The sequence below is a fragment of the Bemisia tabaci genome, chromosome 8 (genome assembly GCF_918797505.1).
Source record: "Bemisia tabaci chromosome 8, PGI_BMITA_v3".
Lineage (NCBI taxonomy): Eukaryota > Metazoa > Arthropoda > Insecta > Hemiptera > Aleyrodidae > Bemisia > Bemisia tabaci.
The window spans coordinates 44,337,049-44,350,420 of NC_092800.1; the positions used below are offsets into that span (position 1 = coordinate 44,337,049).

General features: G+C 40.1%; 1 protein-coding gene across 2 annotated transcripts in view; it reads left to right on the top strand.

The window, feature by feature from the left end:
* The window catches only part of side-IV (sidestep IV), a 648,417-nt gene that overhangs the window by 471,313 nt on the left and 163,732 nt on the right, over nucleotides 1-13,372 (top strand). For both annotated transcript variants that reach the window (XM_072303132.1, XM_072303133.1), the window contains exons 5-7: nucleotides 8,023-8,133; nucleotides 9,853-10,071; nucleotides 10,904-11,055. In XM_072303132.1, the coding sequence (XP_072159233.1) occupies nucleotides 8,023-8,133; nucleotides 9,853-10,071; nucleotides 10,904-11,055 (482 nt within the window). The remainder of the gene's footprint in view (nucleotides 1-8,022; nucleotides 8,134-9,852; nucleotides 10,072-10,903; nucleotides 11,056-13,372) is intronic.

The window sequence follows — 13,372 nt, forward strand, 5'->3', positions numbered from 1 at the left end:
TTTTTCGAATATGCGGCTCGAGTTAATACCCAAAATTTTGAACTTTTTGGTCAACATCATTGTACAAGGCCACTCACAATGAATACAGAAGAGCGCCTTCAAATCGATCCTTAAACTTAATGCAAAATTCTGATACCACTATTCGTGCGTCACGGCAGTCATTTTGCATACCCGGCCATTTGAAGGCGAATCATTGACATCAGGTAACGGGGTATGAATTGCAGCAATGTCATTTTTCAGGTACTGCAATTTAACTGAAATCCAAGTTTCCAAAATTGACGCAAGCAATTCAAATTTTCGATCACACATTTGATCCCCGTCGATTGTTTTACCCCTAAGAAAAGGTTGAATTTACTTTCACGAAAAATTAACAAAAGTATCTTATTTTTGAGTCGATTTTGAAAAATCTTAGCATATTCAACGTGTTTTACATCAACATTAAACGAAAAAACACGCCTTTTGATCCTTTAACACATCCCGAGAAAAAATGGATCATTCAAGCTCATTGAAAAATGAACGATCCGGATCATTCAATTTGAATGAGTTTTTCGTCAGCTCATTCAAATTTGAATGATCCAGATCGTTCACTTGATCATTGAATTTTAATGCGCCCGAATGAGCTTGAATGATCCTGATCATTGAATTTCAATGAGCTTGAATGATCCGGATCATTGGATTTCAACGAGCTTGAATGATCCGGATCATTGGATTTCAACGAGCTTGAATGATCCGGATCATTGGATTTCAACGAGCTTGAATGATCCGGATCATTGGATTCCAGCGAGCTTGAATGATCCTGATCATTGGATTCCAACGAGCTTGAATGATCCTGATCATTGGATTTCAACGAGCTTGAATGATCCGGATCATTGGATTTCAACGAGCTTGAATGATCCGGATCATTGGATTCCAACGAGCTTGAATAATCCTGATCATTGAATTTCAACGAGCTTGAATGATCCGGATCATTGGATTCCAACGAGCTTGAATAATCCTGATCATTGAATTTCAACGAGCTTGAATGATCCTGATCGTTGAATCCCAACCAGCTTGAATGATCCTGATCGTTGCATTTCAACGAGCTTGAATGATCCTGATCGTTGCATTTCAACGAGCTTGAATGATCCTGATCGTTGAATCCAAACCAGCTTGAATGATCCTGATCGTTGAATTCCAATGAGTCAAGGTCTCGGTCTGATGAGAATCTATTATAAAAAAATTGTAAACAGTATAAAAGCAAAAGTACATGGGTATCCATTCTCACTTTGCAGTTTTTCTTCAACAGAAAAATGAAGGGGGGGAAAAAAAAACATATGATGATAGAAAAAGTTAAAAAAACACAGGCTCACCAGAAGTTTCGTCCAATTCCTCTTGAAGTAAGCTCATCCTCCGCCCTATTACAGTAATAGCGTGAATGTACCTTTAATAAAAGTAGTTTGAAGGTGAAAATTTTTGCTACAAACCATCTCCCCCACGCTGTCAAGAATGCAAACCACAAAACAGTCATGATGGGAGAGGCTCGTAGCTTTGCCGCCGAGTTGCAAAGCTGCTGCGGGGATACTTTCCATCAACAACTGAAAAATTTAACTAAAAAGAAACATATTAAATTAACAGCATAACGAGACAAATGTTGAATTGAAGAATGAACCGCGCGTTTAGAATTGCATGAGTGACATCGCTGTTACTCTGATTTAAAAGAAAGAAAGCAGCAAACATTACATTGGAATACAAGGATATGTAATTGATTTTGTCTTTGAAATAATTAAATTACTTAGATTGTGCTTTGAATTGAAACAAGCCAGTAGGTACTTACAATTTTGTGCTTGAGTGTTTGTTCAAATGAAGTGTCAACGATGGAGACCATATTATTGGAGTAAAAATGTATCTTCAGAACACAAAGCAGTGCATTTGATGGCTGGAGCACAACTCACAGGTATAAGGTAAGATCATACTGATAATTTGTTAAACGGTCTAGGGAAAAAACGAGAAAATTTAAAGCAACACAGAAGAAAAATCTGAGCGGCGACACGCTAATGATACGCAGGCAGTAAGACTAATCCTAGTCCTAGACTGATCAGATCAGACCAACGCGAGCTCCGCGAGCCCTCGGCCGCGTAGGTTTGGGGTGGAATTTCCAAATCTTCCCTTGCTCAACGGCATCTTCCTTTGTTTTCCTCACGCAGCAAACTGCAGAGTGGCCAGTGGCGGGAGGCGGGAAAGTAACGGCGTTGCCACATTGCTTAAATATTCTTCCATCCTCCTGTCTTAAGGGTTGCTACGATTATGTCACTTTCTTGTCTCTATTTTTTATATTATCATGTAAGGCTCATTTTTTTATTGTCATAAGACTAACGAATTTACCGGAAAAGCTAGTGTGAGGGAAACCCTCCTTTCCTCGATAATTAAAATCCTCTGCTCTGTAATTTCTCCTCTATACTGCTTTGAATTCTATCTCTTGTTATTTCCCTAGACTGTTTAACAAGTTATAAGTATGAACTTACCTTATACTTGTGAGTCGTGTTCCAGCCATCAAATGCACTGCTTTGTGTTCCGAAGACACAATTTTATTCCGATAAAATTTTCTCCATTGATGACACTTCATTAGAACGAACACTCGAGCACAAAATTGTAAGTACGTTCGGCCTTGTTTCAATTCAAAGCACAATCTCAGGTAATTTAATCATTTCAGAGGCAAAATCAATTACATACCCCTATATCCCAATGTAATTTTTGCTGCTTCCTTTCTTTAAAATCAAAGTAACGGCGACATTGCTCGTGTAATTCTAAACGCGCGGTTCATTCTTCAATTCAACATTTTTCTGGTTATGCTGTTAATTTAATATGTTTCCTTTTAGTTAACTTTTTCAGTAGTCAATGAGAAGTATCCCCGCAGCACTGCCGTGCTAAGGAAGAACGCCGTATGAATATTTGAGAGTTGCCAAATTTTCCTTGATAAAACATGTATTTTTGAAAACATTCTTGTATATTTTTCCTTGAAAAGTTCAGATATTTTGGATTAAATTAAGTACAAAATTATCTGAAAATTTCAGAAAGTAACATCCGCAATTTCCCAGTAAATTTGGTTTTTATTGGAGGAAATTTGGCAACGTCTGAAGGCTCATACGACGTTCTTCCTTAGCACGGCAGAGCCAGAGCAGAGCAGCTTTACAACTCGGCGGCAAAGCTACGAGCCTCTCCCATCATGACTGTTTTGTGGTTTGAATTCTTGACAGCGTGGGGGAGATGGTTTGTAGCAAAAATTTTCACCTTCAAACTACTTTTATCAAAGGTACATTCACGCTATTACTGTAATAGGGCGGATGATGAGCTTACTTCAAAAGGAATTGGATTAAACTTCTGGTGAGCCTGTGTTTTTTTAACTTTTTCTATCATCATATGTTTTTTTTTTTTTTTTCCTTTCATTTTTCTGTTGAAGAAAAACTGCAAAGTGAGAATGGATACCCACGTACATTTGCTTCTATACTTTTTACAATTTCTTTATGATAGATTCTCATCAGACCGATACTTGAATATCCGAATCTGCTGATCATATCATCCATATCATTCTGGTGGCTTATTCAACTTCAATAATCTTGATCGTTGATTTAATAAGCTTGAATGAGCCAGCATGTTGGGTCGTTCAATTTCAATGCTCTCGATGATTCAGTTACGATAAGCCTGATCATTGGCCCAATGAGTTTGAATAAGCTGATAAATTGAATCATTCAAATTGAATGATCCTGATTATACAAGTTGAACGATCCAACGAGTCAGTGCATCCATGTCGAATGATCGAATGAGCCAGCGCATTCAAGCACATTGGGTGAATGACCCGATGCACATTCAAGTTGAACGATCCAATGAGCCAGCGCACTCTAGCTCATTCGGGATCATTCAAGCTCATTGAAGAATCATTCAAACTCATTCAGGATCATTGAAAATTGAATGATCCTGAATGAGCTGGAACGATCCATTTTTTCTCGGGATACTCAACAAAGCCGCTTAACGAGACACCATGACGACTAGATTGTAATTGAAGGCGCTCCTTGAGCAACTATTTGAACTCCACGATGATGCTAATTGCATATTCTAATAATTGAAGGCGTTCGCTGCGCAAGAGTGTATCAATTTATGAGTCTTCAAACATGACCTTTAGAACGGAGCGCCATTTCAGTGCATCGCGTTAGAACAAGACCATAGAAAACGAAAACGAGAAGAGAAGGTAAAAGGAAGAGGGATAAGGAGAAAAAGAAAAGGAGGACGACAAAAACAAGGAAAATGGGATTTTTGTTCTTTCTTTCTCCTTCTTCCTTCGCTTCTTCTCACTCATTTTCCTCGCTATATTCGCTGTTCATATTTTGTTCCTTCTCTTCGTGGACGAAAAGAATCGTTGACCTCCAAACTTAAGATTTTGACGAAGAAAATGGAATTTTCCGTTTTCTTCTTTCTCTTTTCTCCGCTTCCTATTCTCATTCTTCCTTCTTTTGATCCCACTTTTCGTGGACGAAAAGTAGCCTCGATTTCCATTCTTCACTCGACTACGTTGCAAAGACTGTTATCGCGAGGTCTCAAAAATATATTGTCTCTGTTCCAACCCCACAAATTATCCGAGGCTAAACAAAATTATTGCGGCCATGAAGATTTAACTGCTTATTTTTACGTATGAAACCGACATTAACTCCTGACGAGAGCATTAAACGAAGATCCATCAGAACAGTCAACGTTTTACGGTGAATCGTCAACATGCAGCCCCGAATATCACGCTCAGGTGTTAACCTTTTCGCCCGCTGGCGTCACCACGCCCAATCATATAATAATCCGAGGGGGTCGTCGGGCCGAAATTTAATCCGTTTATTACAATTGGTATCGTTTCAATTACGGAGCCACCATTGTTCGGTCCCTCGTTCGGCGGGCATAAAATGCACCTGCCTGACACTCCAATCGCTGGATGCTAAAACTCGACATTTCCATCACACGATGAGCCCCAGAGCGCGCGTGTTCTTATGTAGCTCACGGTTCATCTTAAAACGGACTTGTTGGGTTATCACATCGAACGATTTACTTATCGGATTCACAATCTGCTGGTTTTAATTACAGCCAGCGCTTTTTCTCCGACGGGGAATAAAATTATCAGCAGTTGGCTCCCCGAACTATTTCCTGAGCGCCAGTTTAGTATATATTGCGAGCGTTACTTTTGGCACATTTTTGGTAACCCTTAAATTGAGAGTTTTGTTCATCGAGTTTCGAAGCTATTGCTGGGTTTAGTACTGCAACTGAAAACAAATTGAGTAGAGCTCACCGTAAAAGTATAACCACTTTTAAGCGGAAAGAGTCGTTTGTGGAAATTGGCTGATTGGGGTTTACGTTTGGACGAATTTTACAGGAATCGGCTGACTAAATCTCACGTCGCCAAATGATCAATTGGACTACATTTTGCAATTTGGAAATTCTAGCCCAGTTTAAAAGCAACGTATGTGCCATTAGTTCTCCTGTACTTATAAGTGTTTTTCCAAAAGAGCCAGAATTTATAGTTCCAAATTGCAAAATGCAGTCCGATTATGGTTCATTTGTTTCACAGAGAAATGAACTTCTCAACAGCTCCTAACTTTTTGTGAATTTACTTCAGATTATAAAGGATATACTCACAGGCTTCTTTCTGAGAGAATGCCGGGAAAGTTTCGAGACGTCTTGTCGTTTAGTTCTCTTGTAAATACGGAAATCAAACATAAGACAATAGGAAATTCACTTGAGTTGATTTTCATTAGATCAGTCTAGCCCCAATTAACAATGCATGTAATCTGCTGTTGCTATAAGGACATTCCGTCAACGATTTTTTGTCCTGCTTTGTCCAGCAGTTTACGTCCACGCGTAAAATAAGCAACATTGACTTGATCCAAGCATGATATTTTAGTCCGTATGTAAAATTATATTGAAAATATCGAAATGAGAAAATTGAGAGAGAAGGAGATTTTGTAACTCATTTTTAAAATGAAATGTTACTCTCTTCTGTTCATTCATCTTTTAAAATTGTCATCGGCGAATATTTGGTTTTATTTCCATCCTTCAGACCTAACTCGATATGAATTATACCTTCAATATACTTTTGTTTATGAAAATATAATTTCATTTTAAAAATAATTACGTTTTAAAACGTGGCAAATAATTGTACAACCTTTTTCAAGTGATGGCTTCGAAATTAATCTCAATAAACCGTAGTGTGTTGGAAGGAACAATACAGAAATTAATGAAAGCGACAAAAAAACCAAGAAAAACGTAATCCTTCGATTTAACCCATTTCTACATCGATATTTTAAAGTCAAATACGTCAAACTTTGAGCGTTTGATTGCGCGCACACCACGCTGCAGTACACTAAAAGCACAAAATATAAAAGAAAAAGTTAAAATGCTTTGGAAATCATTAAATTTGACACGGGACCACCTTAATATTAACGAAACACACATTAGATTTTCCTTCAATAATGTTTCTCTTTCCATCAATTTTAATTATAATAATAATCCATGCAGAGTGGGCGAAAACTTCAAAATCATGAGTTGAAAAATGCTGACTCCGCGAGTTTAAATATTAGAGCCAAATACAGAGCGGCGCGGCGTGCTACCAGCGCAACACGCGCGCTGGCGCCTACAAACCCAACAGGGATACTGCACGCATTGCGCAATGCGTGAAGTATCCCTGTTAGGTTTGAAGGCGCCAATGCGCGTACCGCGCTGGTCGCCTTCCTCGCCTGCCGCGGCCGCGACGCTTCTAACAGCGATCCCGCAACAGAAGTGTTGCGCAGTATCATACAAAATTAAAGGCCCTCCAACATATTAAGAATGACATGCATCCTTTAAAAGTACGGAGCTTTCCTTGAAAAATAAAGCAAGATACTACGGCACAAAAACAGAGCGGTCGTCCAATAACTCACTAAGTCCTAGCATCCGCATTTAATTACGTTTCGCATAATTTTTGAATTTCGTAGAGGAAAAAGTGACTCGATTTAGGCAGAAACATTCTTGAGTATGCCGTCAAGAAGATCTAATTATAAATCAAGAATAAAGTCGCTGAATGAAAGCTGGTCTCTGATTAAAAATCTATCATAAATAACCTGTTCCCTCAAATCACTTCATTGACTTAAGAGGCTATGTTTACATGTTGAGTCAATCGATATTGATACAATCTCATCTTTTTGATGTATCGATTACGACCCATAATCAAATTACAACTCAGCGACTTGCGCAACTGACCTATTTTGGCCAGAAAACGTCACACGCTCACTGGGAGAAGAAAAAAAAACCACTTTGGATCCAGATTCCAGACTCTTAAAAACATTGACAAGAAAAAGTATTTTTGATTCAATCAGAATCTAACTTAAATCTAGAACCAAGCCTCTTAATTTAAGCGGATTTCCTTTTGATTCAAGCGAAAATCCGATTGAATCAAGAGTATTTTTTCTTGTCAATGTTTTCAAGAGTCTGCAATCTAGATCCAATAATGTGTTTTTTTCCAGTGCTCGTTGCGGCTGTATTTCTCGAAACTGGGTTTGGGTTGGTAGCCGAGTGCTAGAAATAATGCAAAAAATGTTTTCAAAAAACACTTACATTTTATTAATAAAGTACCGAAGCTTTTCGAGGCGGACGCCTCATCGTCAGGGTAACATCACAATCAATATCACAAAGGCCGTTGCCATACTTTAAATTTCAAACTAGGTAACCTAGGTAAAGTATGGCAACGGCCTTTGTGATATTGATTTTGATGTTACCCTGACGATGAGGCGTCCGCCTCGAAAAGCTTCGGTACTTTATTAATAAAATGTAAGTGTTTTTTGAAAACATATTTTGCATTATTTCTAGCACTCGGCTACCAACCCAAACCCATATATATATATAGTGCTACTACCTCCACACATTGCTTGACAATGTTCGCTGACTTTGGTTCTCGAAACTCCTGAAGATATTTCCCCCCAAACGAAATGCGTCGATGGAAAAGTTGAAAAACGTGAATTTTCTTTGATTTTGTTGCAGTTCCACCGGAGCAGCCGGTCATCTACAACAAGCAAACGGTGCGGCGAACGAGCAAAGTGGAGTCCTACCGGGAAGGCAGTGACGTTAACTTGGTCTGCGAGGTATCCGGAGGTAAGCCACTCTCTTTTACTCACGCTTAACTCTCCTCCGCGCTTGCCGCCTCTAAGGAGTCGCGCACGGATATACGAGGAGAATTCCGTCTTTCTGTTTATTCCGTCTTCGCCGAGGGCCACCGCGCGCCCGGTAAAAAGCGAGACAAAGCCCAAAGACTCTTCGTGTCACTCCGCCGGAATTTATGTGCTGCAGTGATCCTAAGGAGCTCTGCAGGTCCGAGCAAAAACGCCCTATCAACTTTCGGATGTTGCCGATTGAACACGGAGAAAAAGCTCGGTCGTATGTACCAAAACTCGGTGATCTACATCATCCCAATTTTTTCCGCCTCGCCAAACTGCACTTTAAGTCTGGCAAATAGAACTTTTGGTTTGTCAAACAGAACTTTCGGTTTGTCAAACTGAACTTTAGGTTCATGTAACCGAACTTGTGCGGTATAAAGAACTGACAAACTAAGTTCGGTAATATATGTCGAACGTTCGGTTAGACGAACCGAAAGTTCAGTTTGAAAAACCGAATATTTGGAATGATATTGAACGCCGAACGTTCAGTTCACATGACCGCAATTTTTTTCCAGTGAATTGCTTTTTTCGAAAAAATTCCATTTCTGCGAAGAAAAGTATCTGAAGACACGAAACACTGTTTAGAAGACAAATTCACGCCTTACCACCGAGTATATCAATAAAAAAGCACAGGGTTAAAGCAGTCCAAATTTTGAAATTCAGTTTTTTTCTCAGCTTGATAAGTACTTTTTCTTGAAAACTAAGTTTTCTTGGAGAAAGATCTTCGCTGTGTGGTCACAAGTAAATTCTTTATCTAGGGAAATCTGGCAACTTCCGAATGTTCCTACGATGTTTTTTCTTAGCACAGAGGTAAGGTGCTCCGGTGTTCCCACGACTCCCCGTTTAAAACGCTGAAAAATGGCGTGCTTAGATTTGAACAATTTATGGGAATGAGGGTGAGTAATGAAAATGTATTTAGAATGTTTGACCCGGATTTTATTTTTTACGCTTCGCTAGGCTCGGCTCTATTAATAAGTTTATGACATTATCAAAGAGAGCACAAAACTGATGAAGACGGGTGTATCACTACATAAAAACTAAAACGACGGTGTAAGTCGGCAATCACATAACTCGTTTGCGGTGTCTGATAATCTCCGCCTGTATGTTAATTTTTGAAAGGAGAACAAATTGCCATCATTCCTCGAAGTTTTTGCAGAAATTTCTTCGCACAGAGAAGAAAAATCACGGCAGTTTTAAGGAATTGCCGTCGAGTCGTTTTCCGATCAAAAATTAAAGTATGACAGGAAGTCTACGACGTCGCAAACTGAGTTATGTGATTGCCGACTTACACCGTCGAAAAAAGAAACTATCCATTCTATATCTCATTTGCAGCGTTTTCAAGTTAACATTCGTGTTTTATTTTTTTTCTTTAATAAAAATTTGAATCAAATAAGTAAGAAAACAACGAGCATTTTTGCTTGAATAAAAAAAAGGTTTACAAATTTTAGAAAAGCGAAGACAAACTATACAACATTTCAGGAATGAAAAATGGAAAATGATGAAAAACATTAACAACCGCCGGCACGCAGGCTATATTTTGATCGGAAAAATTTGATTCTGATTTCTATAATCGACCTGCCAGAAAACTAAGTTTCTTCGGAGTGTGCAAGGATTGGACCTGTTGATCCAAACAATAAATGATTTTTTTCAATTTCAGGGCGCCCGAAACCGAATGTAACTTGGTACCTGGACAACAAAATGATTGACTACACAGTTGAGTCTGTGAACACCGACTTGAACGGTCAAATCACAACGATCAACGAATTGTTGTTACCGAATGTTGGGAGGAGAGAGCAGAACTCCACTCTCTTGTGTCAAGCATCAAACACCAACCTCACGCCCCCTACCTCGAAGTCCATCATGTTGGATATCAATCGTAAGTATCGTGCCAGGCAACAATTCCTTCAATTTCCTGATTATCATATGAGGAGGAACGTTTATTGTCGGCTGCATGATATAAATAAGATTATAAGAAATACAAGAAACACATTGCTTTGTTGATTTTTTTAAACAAAAAGCCCGACCACAGAAATCATATCTTTGAATGACCGTTCAATAATACAAGTATACAGCTTGTAACATCTAAGTATCTCTCAAAATTGTTAATTTTGAACGGAAAAAAATTGTGTTAACTGGAATTTCACTTATATTAAGTATGTTCAAAAGAAAATATGAAGTTTCAAAATTTTGAAAACACTGTAATCGTGCTGGTTCTTTTTTGCTATATGCGATCCGCGTTATGAAGATACCGTCATTTTTCAGGCCTTGTCCACACGAACGCGGTTCGCGGAACTCAGTTCGAGGAACTTGTTCCCGGAACAAGTTTTTTGCTGAGCTGAAACTTATTCCTCCAAAACCTGGAATTTCCCCCGTGCTCCGAGCTTCTAAATATGTTTCTTTTGATGTGAATTTGCTTGTTTTTGTTTTTCACGTCCTTTACATATGATCTTGACATTTATTTTTGTTACTTTGGCGGTCATAATAATCTATTATTTTGCAATAATTGTATAGTTTTATTGAAGTTCCGGTTCCAGTTCGGACGAACCCGTGTGGACAGCATGCCTCGTTTCAAGGAATAAGTTCCTGGAACTGAGCAAGTTCGAGGAATAAGTTCCGCGAACTGCGCTCGTGTGGACAAGGCCTCATGTTTTCCTCAAAATGTTTTACTCACACATGGCTCTAATGAGAGATTTTCCATTTCTGCGCAGTGAAACCGATCTTCGTAAACATCACGAATAAGAATAAGACAATATCGGCAGACAAGAGGTACTCAATTGAGTGCGTTGCATCCGGCTCCAGACCGGAGGCTGTCATCACGTGGTGGAAAGGGAGCAAGCAGATTAAGAAGCTCGCTAAAAATGTAAGTGTTTAAAACTTTCTGAAATTTATTGCACTGAAAACATTTATTTTCTTTCTTGCGGTTTCGTGCGCATGAATAATGCAAGTTCTATCGTACATACATACATAAAGTCGCGATTATAGCGCCGCCTCGCGCTCTGCGACGCCCAATCGCCATTGCCCCCTATCCTCCCAGAGATCATCAGGCAATTGGCACCTTCTGATCTCCTCCTCCACCCCTTGTCGCCAACCTTTCACAGGACGTCCACGCCGTCGCCTTCCGGGAGGAACCCAATCGAAGACCTGCTTGGGCAACCGATCATCTGCCATCCTTCGCACATGTCCATACCAGACCAACTGCTTGGACCTGATATCGTGCACGATGTCCTTTTCCACACCCATTATCTCGCGTACCCTTTCATTGCGGATACGCTCTCTTCTCGATATCCCAGCAGACCTTCGCCAAAAGTCCATCTCGGTTGCCCTAAGCATGTCTTCAGTTCTTTTCTTAAGTTGCCAGACCTCACTCCCGTAAGTTACGATACTCTTCACGATGACGTTGTAAATTTTCCTTTTGGTCTCCTTGGAGATACTCTGGTCCCAGAGAACCCCATTTAGCATCGCGATAGCTTTCCTGCCTTGCACATTCCGATCTTTAATGGCCCGATCCAAATTTCCGTCCTTAGTTAACCAAACTCCGAGATATTTATACTCTTCACAGTCCAGGATCTTCCGGCCATCCTCCAGTTCAATGCTTTGCTGATCACCACCGATAACCAACTTCTCCGTCTTAACCACATTTACTTCCATTCCCCACTTTCGGTATACTTCCACTAGCTTCCGCGTCATGTAATTCGCATCTTCTTCGTCCTGAGCTATTACCACCTGATCATCAGCAAAGCACAGAGTATAAAGGGTGCCATCTTCACGTAGCGGGACGCCCATTCCCGAACAGCATCTTTTCCATTCCTTTAAAACTTCTTCCAGGTACACTTTAAATAAGGTTGGCGACAAACAACACCCTTGTTTCAGTCCTTTAGTAATTAAAAACCCCAACGATAACTCCCCATGCGATTTAACCCTAGAGAAAGCCCCACCATAAAATTCCTTAATAGCACTAATTAGTCCCCCACTAAAACCCCTTTTGTTCAAGGCTTCCCAAAGTTTCATCAATGGCACACTATCGTAAGCTTTCTGGAGATCCACAAACACTAGATGTAATTCCTGGCCAACTCCCTTCTTTTTCTCTATGACGTGGATGATGGTAAATAAGTGATCAATCGTTGACCGACCGGCTCTGAAACCTGCTTGCTCTTCCGCTTCATGTTCTTTCCACTCCTCTTCAATTTTTGCTTTCAAGATTTTTCCATACACTTTGCTCAGGGTACCTGCAACCGACAGTCCTCTATAGTTATCACACTCATCTTTTCTACCCTTCTTCTTGTATATAGGTGACACCCAAGACTCTTTCCATTCTGTCGGTACCTTTCCACCGTCCAAGCAATCTTGCATCAGGTATCTCAACCGTTGAAACAGCTTGCAGGTTCCACACTTGATCAACTCAGCAGGGATATTTCCCGGACCTGGAGCTTTATCGTTCTTCAGCTCTCGTACGGCCTTTACCACGTCCTCCATATGGATCTCCAAGTTATGATTATCGTTAGTATACTCCAAGCTTACGCCTCCATCTTGAAATTCAGGTCGCCTTTCTGTCAGTAAATTTTTAAAATACCCCTCCAGTTTATCAATGGATATCGGAGATATTAAGTCACGCTTCATGTCCCTTCGCAGCCCTTTCAGCAACTTCCAGCTCTCAGTGCTTTTCCTTCCTCCTATGTACGTGTCTATTTTGTTACAGCTCCTCTCCCAAGATTCGTTCTTTTTCTTGGTTATGAGCCTTCGTACCTGCGTCTGAGCTTTTTTATACGCCTCTTTGTCTTCTGTTTTTTTAGAGGAAAGGAACTGATGATATTTTTTCCGTTTCTCCTGAATCTCCTTCTCAATTTCTTCGTCCCACCAGTAAGGTTTTTCGCTAACTTTCCTATCATCAGCGACACCAAGAGCTTCCATTGCTGCCGAGTGAATGCAATCCTTCAGGAACTGATACTGCTGTTCGGTATCACCGTCCCTTGATTCGCCCAACTTCTCATCCAAGCGCTTTCCATATAAAGCCCTTACACTTGGATGCTGCAAGCTGTCAATGTTATAGTTTACAAGCTTGACACGATCTTTTTGTTGGTGAACTTCTTCCTGTGCTTGCCTGGTCTCCTGGCTCCCTTTCACTGGGAAAGCTATTTTCGCCCCGAGGAAATAATGATCACTGCCGCAGGAAAGACCTC